The sequence below is a fragment of the Acomys russatus genome, chromosome 7 (assembly GCF_903995435.1).
Source record: "Acomys russatus chromosome 7, mAcoRus1.1, whole genome shotgun sequence".
NCBI classification, from domain to species: domain Eukaryota; kingdom Metazoa; phylum Chordata; class Mammalia; order Rodentia; family Muridae; genus Acomys; species Acomys russatus.
Window position 1 is genome coordinate 8,554,911 of NC_067143.1, and position 16,763 is coordinate 8,571,673.

A 16,763-nucleotide genomic window follows, 5' to 3' on the forward strand; every position below is an offset into this window, starting at 1 on the left:
CGACAGGTGGAGTCTGGAAGGACTGTGGGCAGGGCAGATCTTAAGCATTGCCCCAGGGCAAGGCAGGCTTAAACTGGCAGATTCTGGCACCTCTCCAAAAGCAAAGAGATGGGGCGGAGCTTCAGGGGCACCAAGAGTGCAGGAGGCAGTGAGCGGAGGAGGGGGCTAGCGGGGTGCTCAGACCAGGGTCACCTCTGTGGGCTATCACTGTAGCCACTGCCCCTGGGGACTCGTCATCTGGGCCTGAACAAAGGCTCTGTGTGGCTCTCTAAAGGCAGGTTGGGGCAGGTCTACACTACTACAGCACCTCGGGCCAGGTGCGCTCAGCCAGCCTGTTCCAGAGCCAGCTGTAATCACTGGGAAAGGGTGGAGATGTATCTGTGGGGCTTTCCAGCCGCCAGCATGCTGCTTCTGAGGAGGAGCCTGGGGCACTCGATCGGCTTCAAAAGGAAAACGAAAGGCGTTAAAACAACATTATTTTTTTAAGTACTGTGATGATTTTCTGGCATTACAGGTGACTATAGGCATAGGCAGAGGCAAGTGGGAAGCCCTGGACTCAGCTGTCATGAGCAACTCTTCTAGTTGACTCCCAGAGGAGTCTGTGCTTTTGAAATGAAATCAATTGCCGACTTGCTCCTCCTTTCTTCTTGGGTGAGAGAGCAGGACGTCTCTCTGGATCCTTTGGGTGCAGGGAACAGGTGCAGTGTGTCCATTGGCCATCCTCACATCAACAGAGCGTGGCAATGAGTGACACTTTTTGTCCCTCTACACAAGGGTCCCAGTGGGTTCTGCTTCTGTGCTCTTGTCCCACCTTCCCCATAGATAGTGCCGCTGGTGGGACACAGGGCTACCAGAGCTGGGTGAGTGGTTGGGTGGTCCAAGGCAGTTATGCAGGCACTTATTGGCAGGAGCAGGGCTGGCGGGAGTTGGATAGGAGTTTCATGGTTGCCATCTGCCTATTGTAATATAAGAGACTTCTTGAGTAGGCTGGCATTCCTCCTTATAGTGTAAAAACAAGTCTAGAGTGGTGGCCACGCCTTTAATCCCTGGCAAAGCCTTTAGGTCTCTATTATTTGAGGCTAGCCTAGTCCATTAGGGAGTCTCAAGCTAAGGCTACATACTGAGACTCTGTCTCAAAACAAAACAAAAAACCAAAAAGTATTGAAAAAATAACTGCCAGAGATGGCTGTGTCGGTAACATGCTTATTGGTAGAGCGCTTGCCTACATGCAAGAAGCTCTTAGTTCGGACTGCAGCATCGCATAAGCCAAGTATGGAAATGCGTGCTTCCAAGCCCAGAATCTGGAGTGTCGAGCCAGGGATATCACAGGGTCAAGGTCATCTTTACTTATAGACTGAGATGAGGGCCACACTGGGCTACATGAGACCTTGCTTCAAGAAAACAAAACAAGGCGGGAAAGAGAAAAACAAGCCAGGTGGTGGTGGCACATACCTTTAATCCCAGTACTTGGGAGGCAGAGGCTGTTGGATCTCTTGAGTTCAAAGCCAGCCTGGTCTACAGCTCAAGTTCCTGGACAGCCATGGCTACATAGTGAAAGTCTGTCTCAAAACCAAACTAAACAAACAAAAATCAACCCAATTGTTTGACTTAGCCATCATACCTGGTGTTACTTATATCTTCTCTGCAGATTTATTGTATAGCTAAGATAAATTAGTATTTCTGTCTAAGCAGATTAGTACAAGCCAGTGAGAACAAAGGGGTCAGGCAGAAACCAAGGAAGGGATGTGTCCTGACAGTAGTGAACACCACCAGAACTGAATGGTCTGTGCCATTTGTCTTTCCATTCCAAGGAGGATGGCCCAAGAAAAGAAAGCAGATGCTTAGGCAGCCAGTCTCCCTGGGCCAGGCACTTCAACCTGGGTGTTCCTGTTTTTAACCTGTGTTAGAAGTCTAGGTGAACTTGGCTGATCACATGCAGACTGAGGCTCCTTCCCAAAGCCTTGGGAAATGTCAACATTCTTGTGGGTTTAGGGCTTTTGTTTCTCAGCTTCCTCTGTGGAGCTGGCTCATCAGACAAATAACCATTTGGAAATGTGGGCAGAACACCATTCTAGCTATTCAGGATACTGTCTGTTACGGACCACCCATAGGATAAGCCATGTGGCTTTTAGAGCTTTCAATTATGTTGCGCCCGTTGTGATACAGAAACAAATGTAGCAGTTCATCAGCTGAAGGACAGATAAGTACACTATGGTATGTCCATATAGTGATATACCATGCAGCACTGTAAAGCCAGTGCATGTCCTGACATGCTTGAGCAAGATTTATGCTAAGGGCTGCTGATGGAGCCAGTGGTGGAAGGCTTGCCTAGCATGTGGGAGGCCCTAGAGTCAACCCCTACTACTATAAAAAGAAAGTTAAAAATAAACAAAAACAACAATAACGAAAACCATATGTTAAGTAAACGAAGCCAATACAAAACCGGACAAATTACATGATTTACATATGGTGTCTAGGAAAGGCATATCTGTCGAGGCAGCAGCTTCATGGGTGCCTGAGAGTTTGGGGACTGATTGCTTTTAGAGCAGGAAATTGCATTAATAGAAATGTTCCAATATTAGAACTGATCACACTCACTAAAAATCACTGGGTTGTATACTTAATTTTATGGCTATATACAGAGTGTGTAGTACTTCAGTTTATTTGAAGAAATAGAAAGCCACTGTTGAACTTGGCCCACTGTGAGGTTTTCTTGTTTGTTTGTTTATTTGTTTTTTAATGATAATTTTCTTTGTGTGACCATCAGAGAAAGCCTGGTGAGCAGACTTTCTCTCTGGCTTCCATTGGGTGGAAAGCCCTCCAGGGAGCTGAGGAGGCTGCAGGTTAGAGAGCCTGTGTTTTCTGAGCTCAGAATATACAGTGAGGGAGTACTGGAAGGTGGTCATTGCTCAGTTTCTCATCCCCATAGGAAGGTACATTGAGATGTCCTCAATGTGTGGGAGAAGGAGATGGAGGCCAGAGGCCTTGAATCTTACAAGAACGCAAAGCCTCTAAGTGATGGATTACAGAGATTCAACTCCCCAGGGTTCGCTTAGGAGTCCATGAGCTTTAGAATGAAAGTGCCAAGAAAAAGAGTGTTTGCTGGCGTAGTACCATGGCCTCTGACAGGTAGAAATATTAAGGGAAAAGGAAGCAAACAGTCATGAACAGCAAATGGCTTGATGGCCAGGTATCTAGGGAACAGACACGCCCCCCACTGACAGATGCACTGGGTGGGCTGGCAGGCTTTAGTGCTGATATGGATATAGTGACCGCTGCATCATGCTGACCCTGAGCCCCTGGGTATTCTTTTTTAGTTTTTCTTGTTCTCCTTCCTTTGTTTTCTTGTGTGGTTTACTTTCTTTCTTTTTTTTTAATGTATTAAGGAATGTTGGGCACACCAGGAGACTAAAGAATGCCATATACCTACCAGCTACCTTAATAAATAAAATATTATCCAGTCTGTTTTTCAATTCACCACATGTGAGAGGGGTATGCAAGCAAGCCAAGTCGCACAATGTTAGGAAAAGTAGCCCATGAGTTATGAAAAAAACCTGGATTCAAGTCCCACCTCCAGCAGGAAGTCTCACCGCCTTTCTGAGTTTTTCGTTTCCCCTTAAGTAATGGAGGGGTGACAATACCCTTTGTTTTCATCCAGAGGGTCAGAATGACTGACACCATGCTCTGGTGTCTGGCTCAGAGGTACACACTAGTAAGTCATAAACTTGCTAATTATAAGCTACCCACCATCCTGATAGCTGGAAAAGGGGCAAAAATAGATTTTACACAGATTTCATCCCCAAGAATAGCTGTGATCTCTCCAGTGAATTCATGCTTGGAGGGGAAGTGGTGTGTCCCCTGTGCTCCTTCATAGGTGTTTACATATGTATGCATGTGTGTATGTATGTATGTGTGCATGTATGTATATCCCCTCACAACAGGGTTTCTCTGTGTAGCTTTGGCTGTCCTGGACTCACTCTGTAGATCAGACTGGCCTTGAACTCACAGAGATCCACTTGCCTCTGACTCCCTGAGTGCTGGGATTTCAGCATATGACACCATGCCCAGTTCATACATGTTCATACCATGTCAATGCTTGAATTTTCTCCCTTATTCAGGCCTCTGTCCAGTGATGACCAGCAGTGTGTTGTCTTTTACTGTTGGCTTCAGTTTTCCCTTGACTGAAGTTCCTGACTGAGTCATCTTCCCAGGCCCCAGCCTCACCATCTGTGCACTTATAAGGGCAGTCAGGGACAGGATGCAGCTCCTTTGGTTTCCTTGGGCTGGGGAAGAAAGCAACTGGAGCTACACAGCAGAGCTAGGGAGTGTGCCCTCGCCTCTGGCACTTCCTGTGAACCTGTGTCACAAGGGGTAGTTCATAAGCAATGGCTGGACATTGGACTAAGTCAGCCCTGACTTTCAAATGTCATTGTAGCATAATTAAGAGGCCCATGCATCAATAGCATGGTTTGGGGCTGGATAAACAGTTTAGTAGCAACAGGCATCTGCCGCCAAGCCTGACGACCTGAGTTCAATCCCCAGGTCCCACATGATGGGAGGGGAGCACTGACTTCCACAGGTATGCTGTGGCATCCACTTCTTCCTCATGCACACAAAGCAAAATGCAGTTTAAAAATTAAAGTCTGGGGACTGAAGAGATGTCACAGTGGTTAAAAAGCACCTTTTTCAAGGGACTTGGATTCCATTCCCAGGAATTCTAGTTCCCGGGAATTCAACACCTTCTACAGGCAGAAGGCAAAAGGCACAAAGTCTTTGAGTCTTACAACATGAAAATACACATATAAAAATACACATACATATATGTTCATAAGATACACTCATAAAATAACCCTTTGATAAGTAAATCATAGTTTGCACAGTAAATTTGGCAAAGTCATCACCATCAGAGGCATCATGGGTACAGCACGAAAGCCAGAGTTGTCTGGCCACTTTCCTTGGGGTGCTTGGGGCTCTGGTCTTCCTGGAGCATTAAGAGTGGTGGAGAGCATCGTTGTCCACACACTCTGACTTTTGACGGAAGAGGCCCTCGTTTGCTCTGTAAAGACAGCTCTGTGTGCTGGCTGTGCAAGCATCACTGCCTGGAGAGATGATGTGACGCGCACAGCTGGAGAGAGGCAGAGTGCAGGTTGGGGTCCGGAGGTGTCGACTTCGTAAATTCTGGGCTGCTTCTGTCAGCCTTCTCAGAGCCTGCGGGCTTCTGAAGTGTGGCAGCAAGACCAGCTTCCAGAAGTCTGTGTGATTAGTTCCCTCACAGCCTGGGGAAAGGGATGCTTCAGTGAAACAAAAGTTTTGTCCCAGTCTAACTTGGGGGAAGGGATTGCACATAGGTCCAAAGCCCTGGCTGGCTGCCCTTCCTCCTTGGCAGGGAACATGGCTTGTCCTGAAGGCATACATCATTTTTCGTCACACAGTCTTCTGCACTGGATCTTGGAGGAAGCTCTTGTGCTTCCAGGGCGGTTTCCTCAGCCAGAGGCCGGCACTCCCCATACAGGCCACTGACTCCCACCCTCTCACAAGGCCCCTAAAGCTTCCTTGGCCTGGCTTTCTGTTAGCCCCCTTACTCACAAGCATAGCAGGGGGAGGCGGGTATGGAGGATATCGCCTCTGTGTTTTCTCCTCTGATGTTCCTCTTCCTCAGTGGCCCTACTACACCCCTTGGAGTCAGGGTAGCCTCTGGCCATCGGCAGCTGGTGTTAGAAATGCTACATAAAAGGATGGATGCTCAGCTTCTGTATGGAATAAATATTTTATTCCTTGCCACAGCTCTTTATGCATGCCTCGAGGCAAATGCATTTTAATATCTGAAAAGTACCGTCTGGAATTTAAAGTCCTTCCCACTCTGCTCAAATTTATTTTAATATAGGAGGTATTCCGTGGGAGTCGGAGAAAAGCTGGTTCTTAGGCTCTTACCCCCACACTCCAAACCTGAATGAGAGTTATGGAGCCAAAGGTCAAGGGAAGCTGAGCCATGCGTTTGAAAGGAAGATGACTGAGTAGAGGAGAGAAAGGATTTGGATTCGATGGCTGCCACTTGGCATGCTTTGTGTGGCTTGAGGCTCAGATGGTGGACTTGGCAGACCGAGCTAGACCATAGTGTCTCTGCTAGTGCCAAAGAGCAGTCCAGGGCCCACGGGCTCGCCCAGATCACAGGCTTGGTCTTGAGGAAGATGTTCATTCTTTCAGTGGTATTCTTACTGAGAAGTTCCTCCTGGCCCTTGCCAGCCAGCCAGCCAGCCAGCTAGTTCTGACTTGCCTGGCACATCTCCTGCAATCCCATGGGGAAACTAAACTAATTTTGTGTGGTTTAGAGATTTTAATGGATCTCCAGGAGTTGAACTCGGGTGGGCAAAAGAAGCCCATTGAATGTGGAAAGAAAGGCTGACAGGATCTTTATTATTTTATTTTTATTTATTTATTTATTTTTAAAGATTTTGTTTTTATTATGTACGCAGTATTTTTGTCTGTATGTATGTCTGTGTGACAGAAGAGGGCGCCAGATCCCATTATACATGGTTTTGAGCTACCATGTGGTTTCTGGGAATAGAACTCAGGACTTCTGGAAGATCAGACAGTGCTCTTAACCTCTGAGCCATCTCTCCAGCCCTTATTTTATTTTTAAATATATTTATTCTTAATTTAGGTACATTGGTGTTTTAACTGCATGTACATCTGTGGGAGTGTGTCAGATCCTCTGGAATAGGAGTTACAGACAGTTGTGAGCTGCCATATGGTGCTGGGAATTGAACCCAGATCTTCTGGAAGAACAGCCAGTGTTCTTAACCTTTGAGCCATTGCTCCAGCTCCAATCTTTATTTTATTTAAACTGTCTGAGGAAAAGCATTTTACACATTTGTTCTTTAAAAAAAAAAAACAAAACAAAAAAAACAAAAAAAAACCAAAAAACCTCTCACACATATTAAGCAAGAAACTTAAGTTTTATTTATGAAAACAACAAGGAGATTGGCTATGCTAAGCCATTTCCGGTTTAACAGGGAGGGCATGTTTCATACAAAATTAGGATTTCATAAAATCATTTAAAATGCCATGGTAGTTTCAGGCATCACGTCAGTTGGACTAGGTTTGCTGTTTCCCACATTTGTGCCTCTGGTGACAAGAACCTCTCTATTGTCTTGCAGAGATCAGGAACGGGAACCTCAAGGCCATTCTAGGCCTCTTCTTCAGCCTCTCCCGATACAAGCAGCAGCAGCAGCAGCAGCAGCAGCAGCAGCAGCCACCGCCTCAGAAGCAGCACCTTGCATCATCTCCTCTGCCACCTGCTGGGTCTCAGGCGGCTGGGGCGCCTTCCCAGTGCCAGGCTGGCATTCCTCCGCAACAGGGGCTGGCCACTCCCCAAGCCCCGTGCCAGCCCCTCCAGCCGGCTTCACATCAGCAAGCAAAAACACAAGCGGAAATGCAGTCCAGGTGGGCTCCTCATGGGGACAGATGGTGCTGCCGATATCCAAGCATCCTCCACTGCAGCTGCATAGGGCAGCCTATGCAGTCTGTGGTTCTCGTTTGTGAGGGACTAGCATGGCCTCAAGATAGCTACAAGGGGGCTCCTCTATGCCCAGTGGAGATGTGTGTTCATATAGCAGCCAGTGCTATTGCCTAACCCTGGCAGAACTGGCCTGTAACACACATGCATGTTTATTCCCATGGCCTAAATAGCTACCAACATGGATTTCAGATCCCTTTACTGTTGACCTACAAGCCAAGTGTTTAGAGTCAAACGCGAAGATCATCTTAGTGGATGCGAAAGTTCTGTGCTAAGACGTGGCCCTCCTTTGCCACAGAAGAAGTAGAGGCAATGCCTAAGAAAAATGGCAGATGGCAATAGGACTCAGCTGCCTTCCCAAGGGGGATGGGCAGGTGACTCTTGGGAGCCAGTGACTGTGAATATGTCTGGATTCTGTTTAACCTAGACAGTGGGAGCCATGTGCCTCAAGCTTAGTGAAGGAGGCTTGTGCTGAGCAGGGATGGTCCCTGCCCTACAGGATAGGGACCAGGTTTCCAGAGGGACCTATGCTTGCCCCGCCCCCCACACTGGCCACAGAATGAAACCAAGTGGAATTTACAATCCACTTGTTCAGTGGGAACAAACATGCAAATTTCTAAGCCATTCTGTAAAAGATCACCCACAAATCACTTGCTTTAATGGCAGGGAGAAAAAAAAAAAAAAAAAAAAGACTGGTGGACTAGGCGCTGGAAAGCTTTTGACTTAGGAGAAAGTTCTGTAGAAATGCCCATTATAACTGTCTTCTTTTGAGCCACCAGTTCTTAGCTGTAAAGCCCATTGCCACTGATCTGACTGGCTGCTTGATTTCATTGCATGTGTGCTAAAAAAAAAAAAAACACAAACAAAACAAAACAAAAAAAAACCCACTATGCCCCAAAGCACCACTACAGAAGGCTTCTTGAACTCTTTGGATCTTTTAACACATGCTAGCCACAAACCCCAGCCCGAAGTGCTTGACCCCCAACTACCTTCAAGTCGCGGCTGTGTTTCCCCAGGAAAAGTACACTTTCCCGTCTGGCAGGGTGGTAAGGCCAGGAGTTATGGGTCTAATGTAAATGAGGCCCCTTAATTAATTATCTAATTATCCAACTGGTGTTATGGAAATTTGTGAAATAGGCGTGTTGCATGGACTAGCAATGAGAGAAAGAGACAGCTGGGCAGCCAGGCACTCTGCTCTTCCCTTGGAGGGATGTCTGACTTGGAACTGTCCCCTGGCTGGAGGCTCCCTGGTAGCCCTGCGTGATTGGTTTGATGAGCACATCTTTTCCAACACTGAAGAGCCCTGTTGCCTGAGATGCTCAGGAAAAAGGTTCTCTGGGGGTGGGGTGGAGAGAGTGTCATAGTTAAGTTGTTATGATTGCTGTTGCATGTCTGCTCAGAACCTTGAATCTGCCAGTCTGCATTCTTTTATCTAGTTAGTGCAAAGACTTCTATGTGCCAGGTACTGTTAGTCATCTGAGAGTCAAAGATGAGTGATAGCCACGCGGCCCACTCTCCACGTACGCTCTGAGGAGGCTGCACACAAGCATAGGAACAGGGAGGAAGATGGGAGAGGCACTATGTCCCCAGGAAGAGGATAGGACTCAGGGCTGGTAGTTGAGTTTGGGTTGATAGGAAGGCCTCTCTGAGGACTTGGCACCTAGTGAAGAGACATGAATGAGAAGAAACTGTACAAGTCTGGCAGAGGGATCAGCTATTGCGGAGGGTCTGTGGTAGGAGCAAGCTTGCCATGACAGAATGAGAAGGGAAGCAACTGGGAGGTTGCCTGCAAGCCAAGAAAGAGGCTGCCGCCATCCTCGTGGGGGACACGTGTGTGGTGATACGGCACCCAAGACAGGCTGAGTGAAATGAATTTGTACTCTGTTCTAAGGTGCCAGGAAGCAATAGGAGGCTCAGGGTTCAGTTGAGTTGACATTAAAAATAAAATAAAATAAAATTCTCTGATGAGTAAGATTGCTGGGGAGCAAGAGTGAAACAAAGGGCTCCAGTGAAGGAGGCCTTAGCAGTCCACATGATGTGAGTGGCTTGCAACAAGATAGTCTGAAGCAGATGGAGATAGGCCCTGAAGGATATGTTGACAGTTGTGCCAAGGAGCCTACAAACAGATTCACTATGTAGGGTTGGGGAAGAGGAAGCCCAAATAACCAATCCTGGATTGTTAGGTTGTAAGAAAAGTGACCTACTGCTAATGGACACTTTACCTCAAGAACACACACTCAAGCCACCTTTTTTTTTTTTTTTTTTTTTTTTGGTGGTTTTTCGAGGCAGAGTCTCTCTGTGTAGCCTTGGCTATCCTGGACTTGCTTTGTAGACCAGGCTGGCCTCGAACTCACAGTGATCCACCTGCCTCTGCCTCCCAAGTGCTGGGATTAAAGGTGTGCACCACCATGCCCAGCCTCAAGCCACATTTAAAACAAATTCATTCTCTCCAGTTGTGGAAGGGTTCTTGTCATAATGCCATGCTTTGTGGCCCCACACAGCAGTGCCGTGGACTAGGACTTGCAGGGTTATACCCTCATTCACCCCTCTGCCGGCCAGGCTTGAGGCACATGAGTGATCTCATCTGTTGTGCACTGTTGCTGGCTTTTCACTTTGACTTTCAGAAGCATCTTGCCAAGGTCTGGACATAAGCTATCCCACACTAACACTCTGGCTATGAACTTAAGGATGATAAAACGCCATCACTAGCTGGCTTGCACTGTGTTTCTAGCCCCACATTCTGTCTTTGGTAGCCAAATCTCCAAAGGGTAACTAACCGCTTGGACCCTTGACTGTTAGCATCAGGTCTGGCACGAGCCCCTGGCTGTTCTGGCGTTTAGTTAGAACTCTTCAATGTGCAGATGTGCCCACTAAGAAGATGTCTAGGTTCAACCTGCTCCAGTATAGCAAACACCAAAATTCGGCAGCTTCCTAGGAAGCTTGCCTATATCACTCATGGACATTGGCATAAAGAGGTCAGAGCAGCCACGGAGTGCCTCATCACTCTTCAGTCTGCATCATAACTGGCCACTTGACCCACAGTTCACAGCGTGAAGTTTCCTACGGTATAGAATCTCCAGAAGGAGCATATATATTCCACACCATGCGTTTCTTTCCATTTCTGTCTACCTTAAATACAGTCCATACTCCGTTATGTAAGAAACATTCAGAAATTGCTTGATTTTTTTTTTTTCCCCTCACCATTCTCATCTCTCCCTTCACAATGTTTCTTAACACAGGTTTTGCTGTGAATGTAGTACAGGAAAATTGACTGACAGAATGATACCTGTCTCGGGCTAGGAGACAGTTCTGTGGTAGAGTGCTTGCTGTCCCTAACCTTCATCCAAAAAGACACACACACAAAAATGTCACAAAGTAACTCTAAGTTGATGAAATCTGACCAAGGGTCTTCATGTTCATGCACATCCATGGGACATTTGCCTTTACACCCATCAACAAACCCATGAGGTAAACACACACGTCAGTACATTGCAAAGCATTGCATCACGCCTTAGAGATGCTTCCTGCTTCAAGCACTGCAGTGCTTTGGAGTGGCATAGAGGCAGGAAGGAGGAGCTGAGATGAGAGGATTGTCACATGTTCGAGGCCAGCCCAAACCATAAAGTGAAAGGGACTCTAAGACCAGCCAGGGCTACTGTGTGTGTGAGACCCTGTTGCAGAAACACAAGTCAATCAAACAAAAAGTATAAAGAAAGTGTGTCACTGAGGGAAGGCGGAAAAGATGACAGTATCGTATGGGGAGGGAGCTTCAACACATTAAAGTCCTGAGCCAAATCTTTTGTTTTGTTCTACAGTCCCTGGGATTAAACCTTGGGCCTTATGCATATTAGACGAGTGTTCAGTTACTGAGCCCTATCCCCAGCTTTCTTCTTACTTCTCATTTTAAAACAAGGTCTCACTAAGTTGCCAGGGCTGACCCTGAACTCATGCTGTAGCCAGGCAGATCTTGAACATGCCGCCTGTGGGGGGAGTCTCTTTAGAGCAATAGAAAAGTAACAAAGGCACCACCCGTTCCCCTGCCTCAGCCTCCTGAGTGCCTGAGATCACGAGTCTAGGTTTTAGGTAATCTCAATTGCAATTTATTCACAGTCTAATCGCATCAGATTACTGAAGTTAGACCAGCAGGGCACCGCTGGAGAGCAGGCCCAGGGACGACGCCTTGGCATGTCTAACCTGTCTCTCTTCACTCATCTGTTCCACGCTTTCCTTCCTGTCCTGCAGTGCATCCTCCAAGGACTCATCTCAAAGCAAAATCATCCGCTTCACTCTGGGTCAGAGAAAGATCTCTAGGTTAGCAGTCCTCTGTGTCCTACAAAGCATGGTGTAAACCCAGCCTATTCTTCCTGTTGCCTCCTCGCTGGCTGAACTCCCTCTTGATTCCCTTCCCTGCTCCGTGTCTCCAGTTACCCAAACCCAAACATGCTTTGGCTAATGATTTAGCTTGGGGAGTTCCGAGAGTGGCCTTGGGCGGGAGTGTGTGTATGCGTGTGTGTGAGAAACTTTGTATGTGCGTAAGTGACTGGCTCAGACTGGATGTGTTTCTTCGTTGTATTGATTTCACCTCATTATGAGAATCCTGCTTGTAGGAAGAGGTGAGTTTCCAGGTAGTTATATAGCGATTTTACGATGCGTGCGTTTGCTTCCTGCTTCATCCTAATCCGCATCTCCTTTCTGCGTGCCATGCTTTGGCTGTGGTTGTTGTTGCTCAGTTACTAATTGGGGGTAGGCTTCCTTGTGAGCTAAGGTCTGAGATGTGAACTCCGAACAGAAGGCTGTCATGTCCTGTCTTTGTTTTTGGATTCTCCTGCATACCTTGGGAAGGCTGCCTCGGTCTTGAGGCGGAAGGAGGGTACAGGGATGGGGGAGAATGGGATTGGGGGCGACCGGGACAGACATCTAGTCTGCAAGCATCCCCTGAACCGTGAGATGCATGCTTGGGCAGGGAAAGCCCCAGTTACATGTTACACTGTAACCTCTACAGTGGCGTTTAATCCTTACAGCCTCCATAAGGCAAGGAGGTAAGTCATAATAACAGCCTCAATTTCACTGACACGGAAACTACAATTTCACAAGTGGGACCATTTGCTCCCAGGCTACAGAGAAGATGGGAACAGACCCAGGTTGTGTTGCCCCAGGGCCCTTAAGCCATGCCTTGCTTTTGCGTCCCGCCATTGTGTAGTTGCTGAAGCTCCTCTTCCAAACCTACTGCTTCAGCCACTGTCTCAGCCTCGCCCTTCACACTGCCCCAATGGCACTCGAGAGAAACCGCACTGGGTAACCTATCTCGTGATGACTGGTGCTGTGTTTATTTCCTGAAGATGAGGGAAAACTGACCCTTCATTTCATCTACGGACAGCTGCCAGAGCTTGGCAAGACTCTAGTCACCTTTTATAATCCATTTCTTTTTCTGAAAAACTGGTACGGGGCAACACCCAGCCTGGGAGCAACCTGACTGGTAAGGGAGAAACCGCAGGGCACTGTGCTTCGGTGCATGGTGTGCACGTTCCCTGTAAGAGACTGCTCACCCTGGTGAAGCAGGGGAGGACGCGGCAGGAGCGTATGCCACTGTGGTGCCGGGCTGACTCCACTGCATCTAATGTGTATGCAAGTGAAGAAGGGACGGCCCGGAGGAACCTGTCTGTTCCGATGAACCCAGTGCTCTGCCCCAAGAGATAAGAGAACAGGAGCTGGCTGGGAAGCTGTCTAATTGGAAGCACATGCCTGTCCCTCAATGGCACAGATGCCGGAAGGAGGCAGCAGCGGGGAGAGAGGAGGCCAAGGTGAAGGGGCCTGCACCAGGAACAGAGCTCCCAGCTTCACCCTGAGCCTGGCTCTTTACAGAATCATCTCATCCCTCATCGAGCATATCTTTTGAGTGCTCTTTGTCTCTGCTGAGGCCAAGAAAGGAACAGACTCACACTCCCGGTCCCCCCCTCTTCCCAGATCCTACCCCCCAGCATCGTCACGATAAGGACTCAGGCTGATTACGGAACCGTTAAGTACAGCAGAAGAGACACCCCCTCCCTTCTGGCTGAGTAGGCCACCTGCCCCCAGAACTCTAGAGACCGCTCTCTTGTTGAAGCGTCAACACTGATTGGGTCCCTGCCAGGACCAAGAACCTTTTGATGGGCACACACCAGAGATCTTTAGCAGAATGCAAGCCACACCCTTGAGTGGGGACCTCATGCATTTCTGCTATCTACCTACCATGTTGTCGATCCATGGCATCTCCTGTAGAGTCACAGGCATTTACCGTGTTCAGCCTCAGGGAGCCAGGAAAGTGTGGTGACACAAAAACGTGTAGCCACCGTAGCCACCGCTTTGCATTACCTGGAGAAACGGTTTCATCTGCAGGAGCATGAGTGCGTGTCTACCTCGCTTTGCCTACCTACTGCATCCTGAGGATTTTTCTATAAGGCTTTTACAGCTCTAGAGTATCATCGGTGTGCAGATCCATGGAGATGTTGGCTTATGGGTTGAGCTAGGCCAGGTAAGGCAGCCAGGCAGAGTGGATCCCGACTCGGGGGGGGGGGGGGGGGGAGTGGAATCAAATGAATGGGATAGCCGGGCCTCTGCCTAGCTGCTTGAAAATCAGATGCCCTGGAAATGAGAGATTTAGCATTTAATCATCTTGTCTGGCAAGAAAGCATCTCCGATCCCGAGCTCCCCACCCCCAGCATGTGCACACAAGCTGCCATGCTTCCTGGGAGGGGCACCCCTCTACTCTCAGCCTTTGAAGTGGTTTGTGAGAGAAGTGCTGCGCTCTTCCCGCCGGCACGTACTGCGCGTGGAGCAAAGGCACCGGGGGCCTCGGTTGTAGGTTCCATGCCAGGGATGACTTCAGTCCCCTGCGTGGTGTTCCACACGCTTTGCAGAAATCACCACAGCTCTTGAAGAACCCAAGACTTGTCTCCTACCTTCTCACAGCAAGCACCAAGTATGTTGGGGGAAACCCATCTGCGCCTTCTGTCGATTCAAAGCTCGATGTGGAATGACCGTCGGAACTGAAGTTCCATTCACAGAGCTGCTGGGACCCCTTGGTGCCGTGTGTGGCACAGGGCAGATCTGCCTGTCTGCCTCCCGCTGCCTCGCTTCTGTGAGGCTGTGTGGTGGGCGGCATTGGCCATACCACCCATTACCACCTGCAGCTGTTCCTATGGGTCAGACCCAGCTCTTCAGCAAGGCGGGATTCTGATGTGACTGACAGCACATGCTTCCAGGCTGGGGTTGATCCGAGTTCCCGTGATACACCCAGGGATGTTAACAGTAATGAACTGCAGGACGTTTAGCCAGAGGCCGCAAGCCTGCATGAGACCGTGGGTCTGTGCCACTGGTAAAGAAGACATGCTCTTATTTTTAGCTCCAGCTCTGCCCTCGGCTTCCTTAATTAATGCTTCAGCCCCCTTCCCCGCTGAGGGATAGCACGCTGCTCAAGCTTCCTAGTATGACCACAGGACTTCCCTTCACTGGTCCTGTTCACTTCCCCTGGTTGGTTCCCTCCTCTCTGTCCCTCAAGAACCATCACACTCCAACTCTTTCCTCTGCCCTGTTTTAGTGTGCGTTGTTTTTGTTTTTCAGATAGGGTCTTGCTTTGTAGCCTAGGTTGACATTGACTCAGGACAGTCTACCCATCTCAGCCTCATCAATGTACGTTATAGGTGTGAGCCACCATGTCTAGCTATACTTCGGTGGTGATCCGCATTGCATGTAAGGCAGATACGTTCTACCACTGAGCCAGACCCTTAGACCTTTCCGTCATCATTTCCTTTCTGTGAATTGTCTCTTTGCAGCCACACACATGCCACCTAGACGCCAGCTGGGGAGTCAGCCTGCTCCTTTGAATCCAGGGAGGACTATGCAGACTAGTCCTGCCTCCTACAGCCACCAGAGTTGCCCTCCCATGATCACCCAATTGCCTTACTTGGGACACCATGATTGCCTTTAACTTTGAAATCCTGCACTTGATATTTCATACTAACATTTATCCTGGACCAATTCAGTTGCAGATTGACACACTATTCCAAGGGGTACCTTCGTTTCTCCACAACTGAGTTCTTCATTCTTACCTATACCCGTACATACATTCGTACATTCACCCGTGGTCTTTGAGTAGGACATGGTGTCTTAGTTAGTGTTAACTAAGTAACCAAAAAAGTAAGTTGGGAAGGGGAGGGTTTATTTGGCTCACACTTCCACATCACTGAAGGAAGTCAGGACAGGAACTCAAACAGAGCAGGAACCTGGAGGCAGGAGCTGATGCAGAGGCCATGGAGGGGTGCTGTTTACTGGCTTGCTCATCATGGCTTACTCGGCCTGCTTTCTTATAGAACTCAGCCCCGCCAGCCCAAAGGTGACACCACTGATTAAGAGACTGCCCTACAGACTTGCCTGTATCCCAGTCTTACAGAATCACTTTATCAATTGAGGCTCCCATCCCTCAAGTGACTCTAGGCTGTATCAAGTTGACATAAAGCTAGCCAGCAGAGGTGGCGTTTGCTAGTCTGCAGATGGATGAACTTCAGAACAGTCGTTTCAAATATCAGAGGAACGCTGAGCTATGACTACCACGAGCAATCCAGGACTGTTCTTCCTCCCAAATTAGGACTATTTCACTACTGTGAGGCTCCCGAGTGCACATTCTCTATCATAGACAAAATGGTTTCTCTTCTGGAATGTTCTTTAACAAGAAAAACAGGCCCTCTTGACAAGGCCTACCTTGCCTCTTTCAAAAATATTGATCACAGATACTGGTTTTTGTGCCCCTCTATTCTCAGTGCTTAAGTCACTCTACTTCCTTCATCTTGTTCTTTTTTTGTACCGTAGTCTCTTCCCTTTGTGATGATGTCCAGTTCCTTACAAACCAATGCCAAGTTAGTGAGGACGAGAGGGGAGCTCAGGGGCAGCAAGTAGTTACAACAGACTAGGTACCGCATCCCGTTTCAAATGTATAGCCGTCCATTGCACGTAGCTGTGATTCCAAAGTTACAGATGAGGAATATGAATGTCAGATGGGAGGCTGGCTCAGAGTCCTGTGGGTGGGAAAGCCTGCTTTCTGCCCATTACAGCACACTGCCTCCCAGAGCAGACCTATCCTGTGCTTGGCTGCCTGGCTTCTGTGCTGCCCTAAAAGTCTCCTGTAGTCTACTCAGCCTTGGGTGAGCACTGTGGAGCATATTTAGCAACTCTAAAAGGGTTTTTGTCTTGTCCACCTTGCTGCTTTGTCCTT

General features: G+C 48.3%; 1 protein-coding gene across 2 annotated transcripts in view; it reads left to right on the forward strand.

The window, feature by feature from the left end:
* Nav2 (neuron navigator 2) overlaps nt 1-16,763 on the forward strand; it is a 363,149-nt gene that overhangs the window by 156,065 nt on the left and 190,321 nt on the right. The window contains exons 5-6 of one of the 2 annotated variants that reach the window (XM_051148610.1): nt 7,158-7,443; nt 11,759-11,827. In XM_051148610.1, the coding sequence (XP_051004567.1) occupies nt 7,158-7,443; nt 11,759-11,827 (355 nt within the window). The remainder of the gene's footprint in view (nt 1-7,157; nt 7,444-11,758; nt 11,828-16,763) is intronic. The other variant, XM_051148608.1, reaches the window with a different exon arrangement.